The sequence below is a fragment of the Piliocolobus tephrosceles genome, chromosome 20, assembly GCF_002776525.5.
Source record: "Piliocolobus tephrosceles isolate RC106 chromosome 20, ASM277652v3, whole genome shotgun sequence".
Classification (NCBI taxonomy): Eukaryota; Metazoa; Chordata; class Mammalia; order Primates; family Cercopithecidae; genus Piliocolobus; species Piliocolobus tephrosceles.
Genome location: NC_045453.1, coordinates 2,830,566 through 2,845,153, shown reverse-complemented (window position 1 = coordinate 2,845,153; position 14,588 = coordinate 2,830,566). Strand labels below are relative to the sequence as shown.

The following is a 14,588-nucleotide window of genomic DNA, read 5'->3' as shown; positions in this document are numbered from 1 at the left end:
TAGTGGCAGGGACAGCTGGGACAAGGCCCTCGTTGTAGCAAGGCCACACACAGCTCTAAGACAAACCAGGCATTTTGCCTGCTTCCCAGGACTGGGCCTAGCACTCTGCCTGAACTTTCCTGGCTCCTTAGAACACTCACTCACGCTGGCTTGGAAGAGCCCATCCTCAGCTATGAGTCCTGCCTCTGCTGGAAAGTCCTCCTGAAGGCTCAGCCTCCTTTTTATATCCCCCCAAAACCCAGAAGGGCAGGGGTGATGGTGGGAGAGTTGTTAGTGAAGCCAGGCTGACCAGAAGCCAGAGCATGTCACCCCTGCAGCTGTGTGACCTTGGGCCCAAATGCAATAACAAAGCTGGCCTTGAAGGATCGCTGCTTAAAGTAATGGGCCAAGGCAGACTAGCGCACTCAGCATGGCCACCTTACCACAGAAGGATTCAGGCAATGGCAGGTGATCCTTGGAGCCCTTACCCATGTGTCCCTGTGCACCCTAAGCTGTCAAGATCCTCCTGTGCCCAGGAGGCAGTGAGCCATTTATGGCCATCCTCATAAGCGTGGAGGAGCACTGATGTCCTCTCATCCCCAAATCACCCCTCCTCCATGGTTCCTGCTCTAGGGGCCAGCCCTACAGTTCCAGGAGGCCCTGCCTGGGTGACTGGGGCATCATGAGTGGGAAGCATTGCCAAGCTGGGGCAAGCAGCTCAGGTGACAAGCGTGGTGTCGGCAGGTCCTGCAGCCCAGCACCCGACACCTCCAGGCAGACAATGCTGGCTGTGTCCAGACCCTCCAGGGGAAAAGGCCGTGTTCTGTGTCCCCGCCAGGAAACAGGCCATCTGAGCAGTGCCTTTGTCCACTCAGGAGGCAGCCCCGCCGCTGGCTGGGATGACCAGGCTCCGGGGAGGCCCTGACGTGGGAAGGGGGTGGTCCCCGGGCCAGAGACTCTGGGGTTTGAGATCCAGCCCCTCAGCATCTGATGTTGACAGGGTTTCGATATTGGCTCTGCCACACACCTGGGATGTGACTTGGCCAAGTCCCTTCCCTCTCGGTGGCTGGATTCCTCATCTGTAAAAGGGGACTAATCACAGCACTTCCTCATAGGGTTGTTGAGAGGAGTCAATGGCATAATGTACGTAGTGTGGTTGGCACGAGGTCTGGTGTGGAGTGGGGCTGGGTGAATGCTTCCCTCCAGCATGGGGAGAGGTCCGGGCATGACATCCTCAGCCAAGTCTCCTGGAACCCAGGCTGCTGTCCCTAGTCCCTGCTGTGAGCGTGGAAGGAGGGGACTGAGGTCTCTGGAGCTGGCACAGGACCAGCACATTGGCTGCAAAGAGCCCAGGTTCCCCACTCTGCCCCAGACTCCAGTAACGCTGGGCTAATGCCCAGTATAGCCCTCCTCCTCACAACAGCCAAAATCCAGCCTAGCATGGGGCCTCTCCTCTCCTGAAACCCCAGAAAGGCTGCCCTTGGAGCCCAAGCCTCTACCCAGGAAAGAAGCCTGAGGACTTGGGGGCAGGAACCAGGGGCTTGAGTCTACCTGCCCACTTAGCAAGAGGCCCAGTGATGGGTCTCTCTAGGCATGAACGCTTCCTCCTGGGTCCACCCACTGGGACACCCCCAGCGGAGGGCCTCTGCTCCCATCCACCCCAGTGCTCTTCTGCTTTAAGTCTGTGCCCCTACATTCCTGGTAGATGCCAAAACCAGCATGCGCATTGCAAGGGTGGGTGCAGACATGCCTGTGTGCTGTGTGGGTGCGGGAGGGCCTGGCTGCATGTCCTGCGTCATGGGCTGGCTGCCTGAGCACGTTCATGGAGACACGTGTGGCACGTCTTGGAATGGCAGGGACATGGTACCTTCTCGTGTTGGTGTGTATCCATATGTCTTTCTACACATGTGCTGGTATGTTGGTCTGTCTTGTCTCCCCTGTAGACGGGAAGCCCCGAACCACGCGCCAACTGGGAAGGTGATGGTCGGCGAGACCAGCCCATCCTAATTCAGGGTTCCTGGTCCTGCTCCAGGAGTCCTACGGCCTGCAGCCCCTACCAGACAGGGAGGACTGAACAGCAAGGGGGTGTGTGGGTCTGAGTATCAGGGTCCAGGGGAAGAAGCAGGCCTGGCTTGTAGAGTAGAAGACTCAGTGCCAGCAATCAGGAGGCCCTGCTCCTGAAGCCTCTGTGATCTTGGGCACAGCCTTCACTCTGTCTGGGGCACATTCACTCATCCGGAGAACACAGGGTTGGACTGATGATTTTTAGCCACTCCTGACAGTTGTGGTTTTAAGTTGGGTGGTGGGAACCTGTGCACCAGCCCCATTCAATTCACTGGTGGAGGCAGCCGTGGCCTGCCAGGCCCTCGCTCCTGGGGTGTCCTGCCGAACGGTGAGAAGAGAAGCCATGCCGGGCAGCGGCCCCAGCGAGAGGATGACGTGGCCTGGCCCGGCCCTTTCTGCGGGCCCCCCAACCCGCCCTCTCTCCTCAGCCCCTGGGATACCACCCATCCCACCACTTACTCGGACCCGCAGCCTCATGGCCATGTCCCTGCCGGGAAGTAGACGGACCTCTGCTGGATCCCGCAGGTGAGTCTCCCCCGTGCTCAGAGCCTAGGCTTCGGAGGGCGGGAGGTGGGCGCGGGCCTCTCTCCACCTGCCACCGACTTGCAGTGTGTCTTTGAGCAAATCATTTCCCATTCCCATCTTTAAAATGGGCTTGCTAACACCTGCCTCCTCCTGGAACTATTCAATGGCTCAAATGACACAGAGTGGATGTGAGAGTTCTCGGAAGGCGTAAACCACTGGATTCCTACCAACAGTAGCCTCATCAATACTGCTTGATTTTTCACAATGACTGGAGGGGAGTCGTGCAGTCATCCACTCAGACTCACTTGGTGTCCCTTGATTTTTACCCCTGGGGGTCCCTCCTCCTGTCCCCACCCCTGTATGCCCCATTCTTCTCCACCTCTGTCTCAGTCTATGCAGGGATCTCCTCCCCTGGGTTTGGGGAACCCCAGAAGTTGAGGACCTTGATAAGCACATATGAGGCCCCACCCTTGCCCCACAGCCCTGCCGGCCTCCATTCTTGTCCCTGGGGAGCCAGGAGGACCAGCCTTCTTCTGGTTTTCCATCTTGATTTGCACTGTCTGTTCTGTCACCCCTGTCTGTGCGTCTCTCTCTCCCTGCTTCTCTCCCCTGTGGTGACCCCAAAGCGGGGGCACTTTGGGCCGCAGCGGCCTGGCAGTGTTCGCCCAGTGTCCGCAGCTGCCCGCCAGCCAGAACGAGCACCTGCCTCTTCTTCCTGCCTCCAGGCGCACCTCTCCACCTGTGAGTGTGCGGGATGCCTACGGCACCTCTTCGCTCAGCAGCAGCAGCAATTCCGGCTCCTACAAGGGCAGTGACAGCAGTCCCACGCCAAGGTAATTGGCCCCTCCTCTCTGGTCCTGGCCCTGCTGGCTGGGAACAGGTTGTCCTGGGGTGGAGGAGGTAGGGGAGCAGGATCGTGTTCTAACCACCCCTGACGCCAGCATAGTCGCTGGCTGTGTGACCTTGAGCAGGTCACTTCTCCTTTATGAGCCTCAGTTCCTGTCTGTTAGATGGATATGACAATATGCAGCTGTACATAAAAAAAAAAAATACAGTGGCTTAAACAAACTAGGGGTGATGCTTGCAGAACAAGGAGCGAGGGGTTGGCAGCTCCCTGAGGCGTCGGGGACCCCATGCGTTCTCTCCATGCTCCACCATCCTTAGTGTACAGCTTTTGTCTTTGTCATCACAGGTGGCTTCTGTACCTCCAGGTGTCAGGCCTGCCCTCCGGGAAGGAACAGGTGGAAAGGAACAAAGCCCTCCTCAGAGGTTGTTTTTCTGAGAGGGACACCTTGCCCCCAAATCCTGCCAGTTCTTGCTGGCTGGAACTGGGTCATGTGAATAACTCTAGCTGCAGGGCCAGTTAGTATCTTCCCCAGAACAGCACCGCCCCAGACAAAATGGGGGTTCTGCTAGGAAGAAAGCAAGATGAGTGCTGGGAAGCAGCCTACAGCGTCTACCATCATGCACTTCTCAGGGGAACACTTTGAGAGTGGCAGAGGTGGAATTGGCTTGGAAGACGAAATGTTATGAATGCAGCAGATGCCAAGTTGTAGTCTTGGGTGAGGTGAACTTGGACTCACAAAGCAGGATCATGTTGGAGAAGCAGGTGTAGGGGAGCTGTGGGTCCTTGAAGACCAGGAAGCAAGAGCTATCATGGTAGGCCTTGTCCTGCTTCCCCAGCATTGAAATACAAGTGAGAGGTTGGGGCATGTGGGGACGAGCATAGGCTCTGGATTTGGTCTCTTCCTGTCTTTAGCCTCCATTTCCTTTCTTTAAAGTGGAGCTAATAATTCGGAAGCTTCAGTGACTTGATATCTACACACTGCCTGTGCATCCTAGTTGGCCGATAGTTGATACCTCTTGTTGTTTGAGCTTTGATCTGAGTTAAGGCCAGGAGATGCCCGGCCTGTGGCTCCCATGGCTGGAGCACCTCCTGGGAGGGCTCAGTGGAGAGGATGTCATTTGTGTGACGTGATGTCCCGAGCCACTGAAACAGCAGCTCTTAGATTTCCGTCGTGACACATATGATGGATAACGCCCATGTGCAGGACCCATGCCCCAGCATCCTGGCTGTAACACCACCCCAGAGACTGGGAGACATAGGAGTAAAGTGTTAACTTACATTTTGAAATGTTAATTTACATTTTGAATACCATATAATTGGCAACTTCATACTTTTCTATTAGTAACAGATTTTGTAACACATCTCATAACTGCAGCCCTTGGAGATAATCCCAACCCCAGGGCTGAGAATTGCTCCCAGTCTTCTTCCCCACAATGAAGGTTGCTGCCCCTGGGTGAGCAGTGGGGCCACAGTTAGGTCCCCTCTGCAAATAGCCAGGCTTTCCAAGGTAGGAATAGCTGAGAAACATGCACCGTAGCATATTTTTTTTTCTAATTTTAGTTTATATATATATATACACACACACACATATATTTTTTACAAAGATAGAGCTAGTGACTAAAAATGTATATGTGTTAAATTTTATGTTGGGGAAAAATACTCATGAAAGCAAAATGAAAAATGTAAAATAGTTACTTCCTCTCTAATCCTCAATCCTTATTGGTTTAGCTAATCTTGGTTCCCCCACTCCTACCACCCCTTGCCAAGCAGAGAGGAGACCTGCGTGACTTGGCTTGAGTTAACCTAGGGGCCATGAGGTGGGTACATAGAAGAAAACCATTTCTCATTCAACTTCTATCACCACTTTCTCTTTGACAGTTTAGGACTTACTAGTACTTTTTCCTCGGTAAACACTATACAGCATCCATGGAACTTTTAAAACTGCCTCCAGCTTGGCTGCTTCAGCAAATGGGCCTCACCAGGGCCTGCCTTTTCCAGGCTCATAAAGGGGCATTGCCCCTCCCTAGACCTGCCAGTCACTCTCCCCTCAAGGAGCAGAGTTGGATGGATGGCAACAAGGCCTGAGTCTCTAGTCGCGTGAGAACATGTCCAGGTTTTAAGCCAAGATCCAAGGTTTCTTTATGAGCAGAACAACCAGCAGCCAGGATGCTGAGAGTAGAGCTGCCTGGGCCGTAGTCTGTTGTGGAGTTGGGGAGTTCTCCTTCCCTCTGAAAGCCTGGCCCTCCCTCCCCTACTGGCACCTGACTGCCCTCTGGGTGGCAATTCCTTCTCCTTTGCCCTGGTAGGGCACCATGTCAGTGCCGCCCTGTGCTGGGAGCAGTGCACGTCCAGCCTGCTGCCACCCCAGAGTACCGCAGTGGACAGGTCCCTGCCCAGAGCTGGCAGGTATTCACGTGTGTGCTCCCATGTGTCCCCGGAGGTGAAAGTGTGAACATGTGCCTGGGCTGGTGCCCTAGTACCTGTGAGTAGCTGCGAGGCACAAGTGTGTCTCCATGTATGTGGGCATGTAGGTGCGAATGGACTGGGAATTGACATCCCAGGAAGTGTGCATGCATATAGTGCACACCCACATGTACACAGCGGGCTTGAGGAGTGAGAGTGCCAGGGCGTGTATGGAGAGAGCTGTGCCTGCGCCTGTCTGCCCTCCCTGTCCCCAGGCTGTGAGGGGTCTTGGTTCTAGAGAGGAGAGCTTCTGCCTCCACCTGGGAGATGTTTCCTCCTCTGTGGAGGTGAGTCCTTGTCTGCCATGCAGACCCAGAATCTGCCACTTACACCTGAGTTTCCAGCCTTCAAGCTCATTCTCTGGGTTGGAAGATGAGGTACCTGGGTTCTGGGATGCACCACTGGGATTGCCTGAGGGGCTCGGGGCAAGAGCTAACCTCTCTGAGGCCAGCGGCTCCTCTAAAAGATGAAGACAGTCCCTACTTCCAGGGTTGCTGTAAGGATCGATGGCATTGGTCAAGCACTTGGCCTGATTACAGGCTTACGCGTGTGCTCTGGGTTATATCTCCCAGAGCACAGCCATAACTAGAGGAGCCCTGAAGCCTGCATCCTGACACTGTGGTTTTCACTTAGAGGAACTCTACTAAAACCCACCTGCCAGAAGGCTGAGGGTTCTCCTGCCTTGTGTGGGAGGCCTGGCTTGGAGCCATCTGGTGGCCAGGGATGGTGAGGCTGGCGTCCCCTTGCTCCCCAGAGGTAAACCACCTGTGCCTTGCCCGACCTCTTCCTCCCTCCCTGATGATGGGCTTCCCCTTGCAGGCGCTCTATGAAATACACACTGTGCAGTGACAACCATGGCATCAAGCCCCCGACCCCGGAGCAGTACCTGACCCCCCTGCAGCAGAAGGAGGTGTGCATCCGGCACCTGAAAGCCCGGCTGAAGGACACGCAGGACCGGCTCCAGGACCGGTGAGCGGGTGGCCACGAGCAGCCCTGGGGGCACCCCACCAGCTCCACACTCAGAGAAACCAGGGCCCTGGGGTGCCTCTTGGAAGGTGGAGTGGCTGGGGGTCTCCCAGCATCCATCTGCTGTCTCCTTCCCAGCAAAGCCTCTTTTGAGCCCACTTGCAGACCCTCATCCCCAGCAGCTACTCACCTTGACTACTCCACGAGGCTGCAGGGGGCCAGGTGGGAGCGGTTTCCCATGAGGGCCTATCCTGTGGGGCCTCCCGCCTGTGCTATCCTCTCCCAGCTACAGCCTGGTGACCCCTCTGGCTACTTCTTTTCCTCTGGCTCCCGTCTTCCAGGAGTTGGAGCACAGGGCTTCTTTCTGACTTGTCTCTTTTGTGGGGGAGAAACAACTCTTTATCCTTCCTTGCTTCTCCTGAGTGAGTCGCCAGAGGGCTTGTGGCCCATCTCGACTTCAGGTCCCAGAAACCTTTCTCCTCATCTACTTCCTGCTGTGGAGGATGATCATGAGAAGCCTTTTGCTGAGCTCTTCTCCAGCCCAGGTGTCTCCCAGGAGCCTCCGCAGGCCTGTCTGAGCTCATTCTCAAGTGCTTAATCTCTACCCTCCCAGCTTCTACCCTCCAGCCCAGTGGCTTCATCTTTGTGATCTACACTTCAGGGTGGTGATCTCCCATTGTCTTAACTATCCTTCTCTGGACTGTGTCTATGCAAACGTGCAGCCTATTGTGAGCTGGACAAGGTGCTGTGTGGGGCTGGAGCTCAGAGCGGGCATGATGATCGCTCCTTTTTTCCTTTCTTTTTTTTTTATATACAGCAGCTTTATTGCAATGTAACTTGCATACCATACAATTCACTTATCAAAAGTGTACAGTTGGATGATTCTTAATATAGTCACAGAATTTTGCAACCATTACCACTATCTAATTTCATAAATATTTCTATCACCTCAAAATAAACCCCATTCCCATTAAGCAATCACCCCGAATTTCTCTCCAACTGCCCTAGTTCCTGGCAACCACTAATTTTTCTGTCTCTATGGATTTGTCTATTCTGGACATTTCATATAAATGGGATCACGCTGTATGCATGACCACATCGTTCTTGACCACAGCTCTGCCAAGCAGCCAACCCGGTTTGGGTTTGTTGTGGTTTTAAACTGCAGGCGGTTACGGGTAGCATTCAGCGAGCTTCATTGTCTGCAGAGCGAGGATTTCTATTTTTATTTTCCCTCATCTTCCCAGTGATGCCCAGGACCTACGTGGCCTTTTACACTAATGCCTCAGGGAGCAGATGGCCCATCTCCCAGCTTCATTTCTAGGGCCAGCCCCACGGCTTAGAGCAGACCATCTGCCCTGTGTGGTTTGGGCAGGATGCCCTGGCGTGGCTTTGCCCACACCTTGACTCCCTGGTCACTGGGGCCTGTTACTCCCACGGGAACCTATGGCAGGTCTCTGCATGAAGTATTGTCAGTCTCCCCGCACTCTATCCATATCGAGTTTCATGCCTGTGCTTCCCACAGTGGCCCACCTTCTGTTCCTCAAAGACACCATGTGCTTTTGCACCTCTGTGCTCTCGCATCTGTGTCCCCACCACTTGAGATGCCCTGCCCCCATCTCGCTCCCTGGGCAAACGTATCCTTCAAGACGCACTTCAAATGTGATGCCCACTGAGGCATGGACAGGGCTCGAAGCCATGGCTCCCTGGGGTTTGGCTGGGCCCCAAGGAGACAGAGGCAGAGACTGGCTGAGCGGACCATGCCCAGTTCCTTCTTTCAAACTCACTCTTTCTCCCAGGGTGAGGTGTGAGTGAGGAGCAGGGTGAGAGGCCAAGAGGGTTACCTAGAGTGGGCCCCCCACCTGGAGGCAGGAAGGGTGAAGACCAGGTATCTCCGGCTCCCAGTACCTGTTGCCTTGTCTGTTATTGGTACTCTAAGCAGCTCCAGCTGTGTCCTGATGGGTGGGTGGGGCCTTCTAGGTGATGGCATTGCTGACCTTTGTGGCCGCTGCATCCTCTCAGCCCCCAGTCCCTCCAGCATATTGTGGAATGAGATTCCTGGGCCCATTTCCTGAAGGAAATTTCTGATCTGGTTTTGAAAAGTATATGGTGCTTGATCTGGGACGGTCACTCTGCTGGGCTGATAAACCCCAGAGTGACAGCCACGGCATTTGTAGATTTTACTGATGGGAATGTAGGGTTTAGGCTGAGGGGGCTCATGCGGGCTGCCACTAGGAAGTGAGCACGAATGCTCAGGACAGGGTTTGACGTCTCCTGAATGCTTTTCCTTCTTCCTCACTAGTGTTAATCAGTTGCCTTCTGTCTCACTCTGGTTTTACCTCTAGATCTGATGGGATATTTTTCTAACTTACCTCCCTCCCCTTGCACCCCTGGATTCGTCTGTGACTCGGGAATTTGAAAAGCCTGAGCATTTCTGGACAAGAGTCTGCTGACTGTCTTGTTCACCTGGTGCTTGCCCTTGTCTCTCAGGAGTAACTCTGTGCCTTTCTCATTGATCTTTTCAGCCTTTCCTCTTTAAGATACAAAGATACAAGGAGATACAAAGATACAAAGAAGAAGCTTCTAGCATGGATAGATGAGAGTCACCCTGTTCTCATCATTCTCCCCGTTCCACCCACCACTTCTCATCACTCTGCGTGAGGGATGATGTAAAATCATCAGCCTCCCCCAACATTGAAGGCTCATTTCTCTCCCCAGGGGTTTCTGGCCAAATATTCCTCCACTGAAACTTTCTGCAACCTGCTTTAGTAGGAGGCTACACTTTCTATAGAACACAGATTTTCTGCCTAGTTTTTGTGGTTTTACATTAAGATTTTATTAGGTTTTTATAGGACTAGCTATAAAACTTATAAGGATCTTTGTTGTCTAGTCTCTTCTCTAGATGATGGATTTGAATGTTGAGAGTCGTCTGCATTCTGGGGAGGGGAGGATGGGGGAAGGAATACGAGTGGCGTCTCCTCCGACCTTTCTTCTCTCTCCAGGCGGAGGCTTCTCCTGTCTTCACCCCGCAGCCCCTCTCCCCAGCCACTCTCATTCCCACCTATAATAAAAAGGCGTTGAGTTTGTCCTTCTGTTTTGGGCTCTGAGCCACAGCAGCACAGGGCCCTTCATCCTTGGCAACATTTTCCTCTCCCTGCCTCTCCTTGGCGGCGACAGACCAGGCAGGCGACAGACCAGGCAGGCAGGCAGTGAGCGTGTGTGTGTCTCCTCGGCTCACAGGGACACGGAGATCGATGACCTGAAGACGCAGCTGTCACGCATGCAGGAGGACTGGATTGAGGAGGAGTGCCACCGCGTGGAGGCCCAGCTGGCCCTGAAGGAAGCCCGAAAGGAGATCAAGCAGCTCAAGCAGGTCATTGACACTGTCAAGAACAACCTGATTGATAAGGACAAGGGGCTGCAGAAGTACTTCGTGGACATCAACATCCAGAACAAGAAGCTGGAGACGCTGCTGCACAGCATGGAGGTGGCCCAGAACGGCATGGCCAAGGAGGATGGCACCGGGGAGTCAGCCGGCGGGTCCCCTGCCCGCTCCCTCACCCGCAGCTCCACCTACACCAAGCTGAGTGACCCGGCCGTCTGTGGTGACCGCCAGCCGGGCGATCCCTCCAATGGCTCTGCTGAGGATGGGGCAGACAGTGGCTTTGCGGCAGCCGATGACACACTGAGCCGGACGGACGCACTGGAGGCCAGCAGCCTGCTGTCGTCCGGGGTGGACTGTGGCACCGAGGAGACCTCGCTGCACAGCTCCTTTGGCCTGGGCCCCCGCTTCCCCGCCAGCAACACCTATGAGAAGCTGCTGTGTGGCATGGAGGCTGGCGTGCAGGCCAGCTGCATGCAGGAGCGTGCCATCCAGACAGACTTCGTGCAGTACCAGCCTGACCTTGACACCATCCTGGAGAAAGTGACCCAGGCCCAGGTCTGTGGGACAGACCCTGAGTCAGGGGACAGGTGCCCAGAGCTGGACGCTCACCCTCCGGGGCCCAGAGACCCCAACTCAGCAGTGGTGGTGATGGTGGGTGACGAGCTAGAGGCCCCAGAGCCCATCACCCGTGGACCCACCCCACAGCGGCCTGGTGCCAACCCCAACCCTGGCCAGTCGGTGAGTGTGGTGTGCCCCGTGGAGGAGGAGGAGGAGGCTGCCGCAGCTGAGAAGGAGCCCAAGAGCTACTGGAGCCGCCACTACATCGTGGATCTGCTGGCTGTGGTGGTGCCGGCCGTGCCCACGGTGGCCTGGCTTTGCCGCTCCCAGCGGCGCCAGGGCCAGCCCATCTACAACATCAGCTCCCTGCTGCGGGGCTGCTGCACTGTGGCCTTGCACTCCATCCGCAGGATCAGCTGCCGCTCGCTGAGCCAGCCGAGTCCCAGCCCGGCGGGCGGCGGCTCCCAGCTCTGAGGAGGCCCATTCCGGCCGCGGCGCCTGCAGCCTGACCACTGATTGTAGGGATGCCGTTCCCCCTCCCTTCTCCCATGGGCATCATCTTATTTATTTAGTTTTGGGTGTGGAACTGTTTCTTTTTTTCGGGATGTAAAACAGTCTCGTGGCAGGAGCAGGGGTTGGAGAAAGGCATCCCAAAGCTTCGATGGAGAGCAGGGAAGGGAGACCCAAGGCAGGAGGCACACCGGCTGGACAAATCGCAGGGAGGGGAGGGCGCGAGGGCCCTCTGTCCCCCTGGCCCTTCAGACAGGGCTGGCCCTGCTCAGGAAGCCTCTAGCTGTCTTTATATGGAGAAGCCAGGCTTGAGTTGCCCACAGGCCCTTGCCCTGCACCGTCCCGTCCAGTGCCCTGCTCTCCCAAGCCACCTTGCCCTCAGCCCGGGTTCCTGGGCCAGCGCTCTCTCCTCAAACGGAAGCAGCCATGGCCTAAAGTGTAGATCACTGACCCAGGGCTCAGAGCAGAGGCCGGAACCACTGGGCTGGGCCGGCGTTCCAGCCTCCCCAGACTGCTCCCCACCTTGGGACTCAGGAGCTCGGTCAAGGCCACAGGCTGGAGGAGAGACGGGGCTGGGCACAAGGTGGCGGAGGGTAGTGCGGGTTCTGTGTCTGTCTGTTCATCCCAGGCCTTCCCGTCATCCCTTTCCTCTTGGCACTTCTGGGTGTGTCAATCATTATTCCTGTGAGGCAGCTAAGCCCGGCAAGCTCAGTGCTGGGGTAGGAGGGCCTGCCTGAGTCCCAGCTCCCAGCTGGAGAATCCACCAGCACAAGAAGAGGAGGCAGGGGCAGAAGCCCAAGGGGGCTCCCTTAGTCTTCCAAGGTGAGGCCATCTCATCTGCAGGCTGGGAGGCAGGGCTGGACTCAGGAATCCACAGCTTACTGAAAAAGCCAGAGGCCATGACTGCCCCCAGGAACTTGCCCCGAGTTTCTCTGGGGCCCTCGGGTCCAACTTCTGCTTTGCACTATGTTCATTTTGGGGTTGGTTCTCAGCCATCCAAGGGTCTGCAGTGAGATGGCTGCTTGCTGTCTGAGATGAGGGTTCCTAAACCTTAAACCTATCTGCCTCTGGAGGAGGGTGGGGGATTCTGGCAGGATGAATCGCAGGCTGGCGTACTGAAGCCACGATGTTCGTCCAGGCCAAAGCAGGGTGTCCTGGGATAGGTTTCCCAGGCAGGGGCATGGCAGAGCACGCAGGCACCCTGCAGCCTCCCTGCTCCCAGCCCAAGGCCAGTCGGCCTGGGAAGTTCACTGCCCCAACTCCTTTCCCGGGACCATACTGAGTCCCCCAGCCACGCTGCTGACATTCTTATTACCTTTATTATCTTACCAAGTAAACTCACTCCTCTTCCCCCACAGGGGTTACAACCATCTGGTTGTCCCTCCCCCTCTTCAGAGGCGAGGCCCCACATCTGGGGGGTTGGGGGGACCCTGTGTCTTACTCGCCCCTCTGGCCTAAGGGCCACTCTGGTTCTTTGCCAAGGTTGCTTGCCCTCACCCCAATGCTCCAACAGCCATTGCCTGACTCATGGGCTCTGCCCTTCTGTTCGGTGCCCTCCACGCAAGGCGGGGCACCTGCATGCACTGGGAGGGGGCAGCTGGACCAGCCCTCGGGGCAGGAGCCCCCCTCTGCCACACGCTTTGTGCCTCCAAAGCTCCCCCCGCCTTGGTCAGGGCCTCAGACCAGCCATCCTTTGTGGAATATACCCCAACCCAGCCAAACCAAACCCAAATGCCCGAGGCCTGGCTGGGGCTGCCCCTGAAGGACACTGTGGCCATGCCACGGAAGGGGCAGTGGACAAAACCAATCCAAAGCCAAAACAGGACTGGCCGCGGACCCAGCCTCCTGTGCTGCGCACTCATGGAGCTGCGTAGTCTCCTTAGACATAGTCAAAGCTTTGCCAAGAAAAGAAATGTATGAACTATATTTGACAACATAAAATCTCTCTATTTTTCACCACTGGAATTTAGTCAAGCTTCAAGCCCCTCTGCTCCTGTCTGTGTCTTGCGTCTGTGGCCTTCCTGTTGTGTCTTGTGTTTTGGTGGATGTGACAGGGCTGGGGCCACAGTCTACTCTGTCCCTGCTGCTAGAGAAGCCACCTGTCGAGGAGTGGGCTGTGGTTGGGCCTGAGGCCTGTGGAGGAGGTGAGTGTAGCCAGCAGCAGCCCTCTACTCCTATTCTGGCCTGAGACCACCGGTGTGGGTCACGAGGACCCTGGCCCACAGCGTTGAGGGTCCTCTCTTTCGGGGGTTCTCCTGGGGCCTTTGATGCGCTTTTCTTCTTGTCAGTGGAGGAAACAGCTCCCCACTCAGCCCTGGGACAGGCCCTGGGACTGTGGCAGCCGGTGGCCCTGGCCCAGCTCCGGAGTGTGTGTGTGTGTGTGTGTGTGTGTGTGTGCTCAGATCCCGCATCTATGCGAAGGTGCAGGCTGCCTGTGCGGCTCCAGGCGGTGAGGTGCAGCAGCTGCTGCTCAGGCGCCATGCCCTGAAGAGGCAGGGTACAGATGGGGCTGGGAGGGCAAAGATGGGGTGGGGCCTCCCCCTGAGAGAGCTCACCCTCCACAGCGACCCTTTTCCTTCCTGCCTAATCCCATTGGGCTGCGACCTTTTCCTCCTGCCCTCAGTTTCTGAAACAGAAATCTTTGGGGCCTCCCCTTTCCCCAGCGTCTGGCCAGAGCAGATGAGGTCCTGAGGAACAGTGTCCCCGGGAACCACGTTCTGGAGCCTGGTGGCCAGACGTGGCTTCTCCTGAGTTCTAGGGCTCGGGCCAGAGTGGCCCTATCGCCCAGCCAGTCCAGGCTCAGGCAGGAATCGGACGCTGGGGCCCGGGCTCTGCACAGAGAGCTGGGCTTGAGTGGAGTCGATTGTAGATTTCTCCCAAGGGGATCACTTAGCTTCTCACTGACACACCCTTCCCAGTTGCCACTAGCACAGGGGTATCTTACAGCACTTTGGGGAGGGGTGGGACAAACTGCAAGGTTCTGGGGCCAAGGCCTACCCAGGGGCCTCTGGCCAGAGAGCTCACAACCCCCCTCTGACCTGGGGACAATGCAAACAGGTCACAGTTCACTCCCATATTATGCCATCCCTTTGACGAAGAATTCAGGGAATGTGGGAAGTGGGGAGGCGGGGAGGGATCTTGACTCTTGTCTCCTTTGTCCTTTTGTTCAGACAGAGTTGTACCTGCAGCAGACAACTCTGAATTAAAGCATGAAAACACAGCAAGCCCCTTGGCCTGTTTTCTTTCTACTGGGTGGTTTCTCTAAGGGGGGCAGCGGGAGGGTTCACAGCGTCT

General features: G+C 56.1%; 1 protein-coding gene across 2 annotated transcripts in view; it reads left to right on the top strand.

The window, feature by feature from the left end:
- The window catches only part of SNPH (syntaphilin), a 42,240-nt gene extending 27,722 nt beyond the window's left edge, over positions 1–14,518 (top strand). The window contains exons 3-6 of one of the 2 annotated variants that reach the window (XM_023220595.2): positions 2,472–2,568; positions 3,294–3,401; positions 6,698–6,847; positions 10,082–14,518. In XM_023220595.2, the coding sequence (XP_023076363.2) occupies positions 2,519–2,568; positions 3,294–3,401; positions 6,698–6,847; positions 10,082–11,258 (1,485 nt within the window). In that variant the 5' untranslated portion in view covers positions 2,472–2,518 and the 3' untranslated portion in view covers positions 11,259–14,518. Of the gene's footprint in view, positions 1–2,386; positions 2,569–3,293; positions 3,402–6,697; positions 6,848–10,081 lie in introns of those variants that run through there. The other variant, XM_023220594.2, reaches the window with a different exon arrangement.
- The last annotated feature ends 70 nt before the right edge of the window (positions 14,519–14,588 follow it).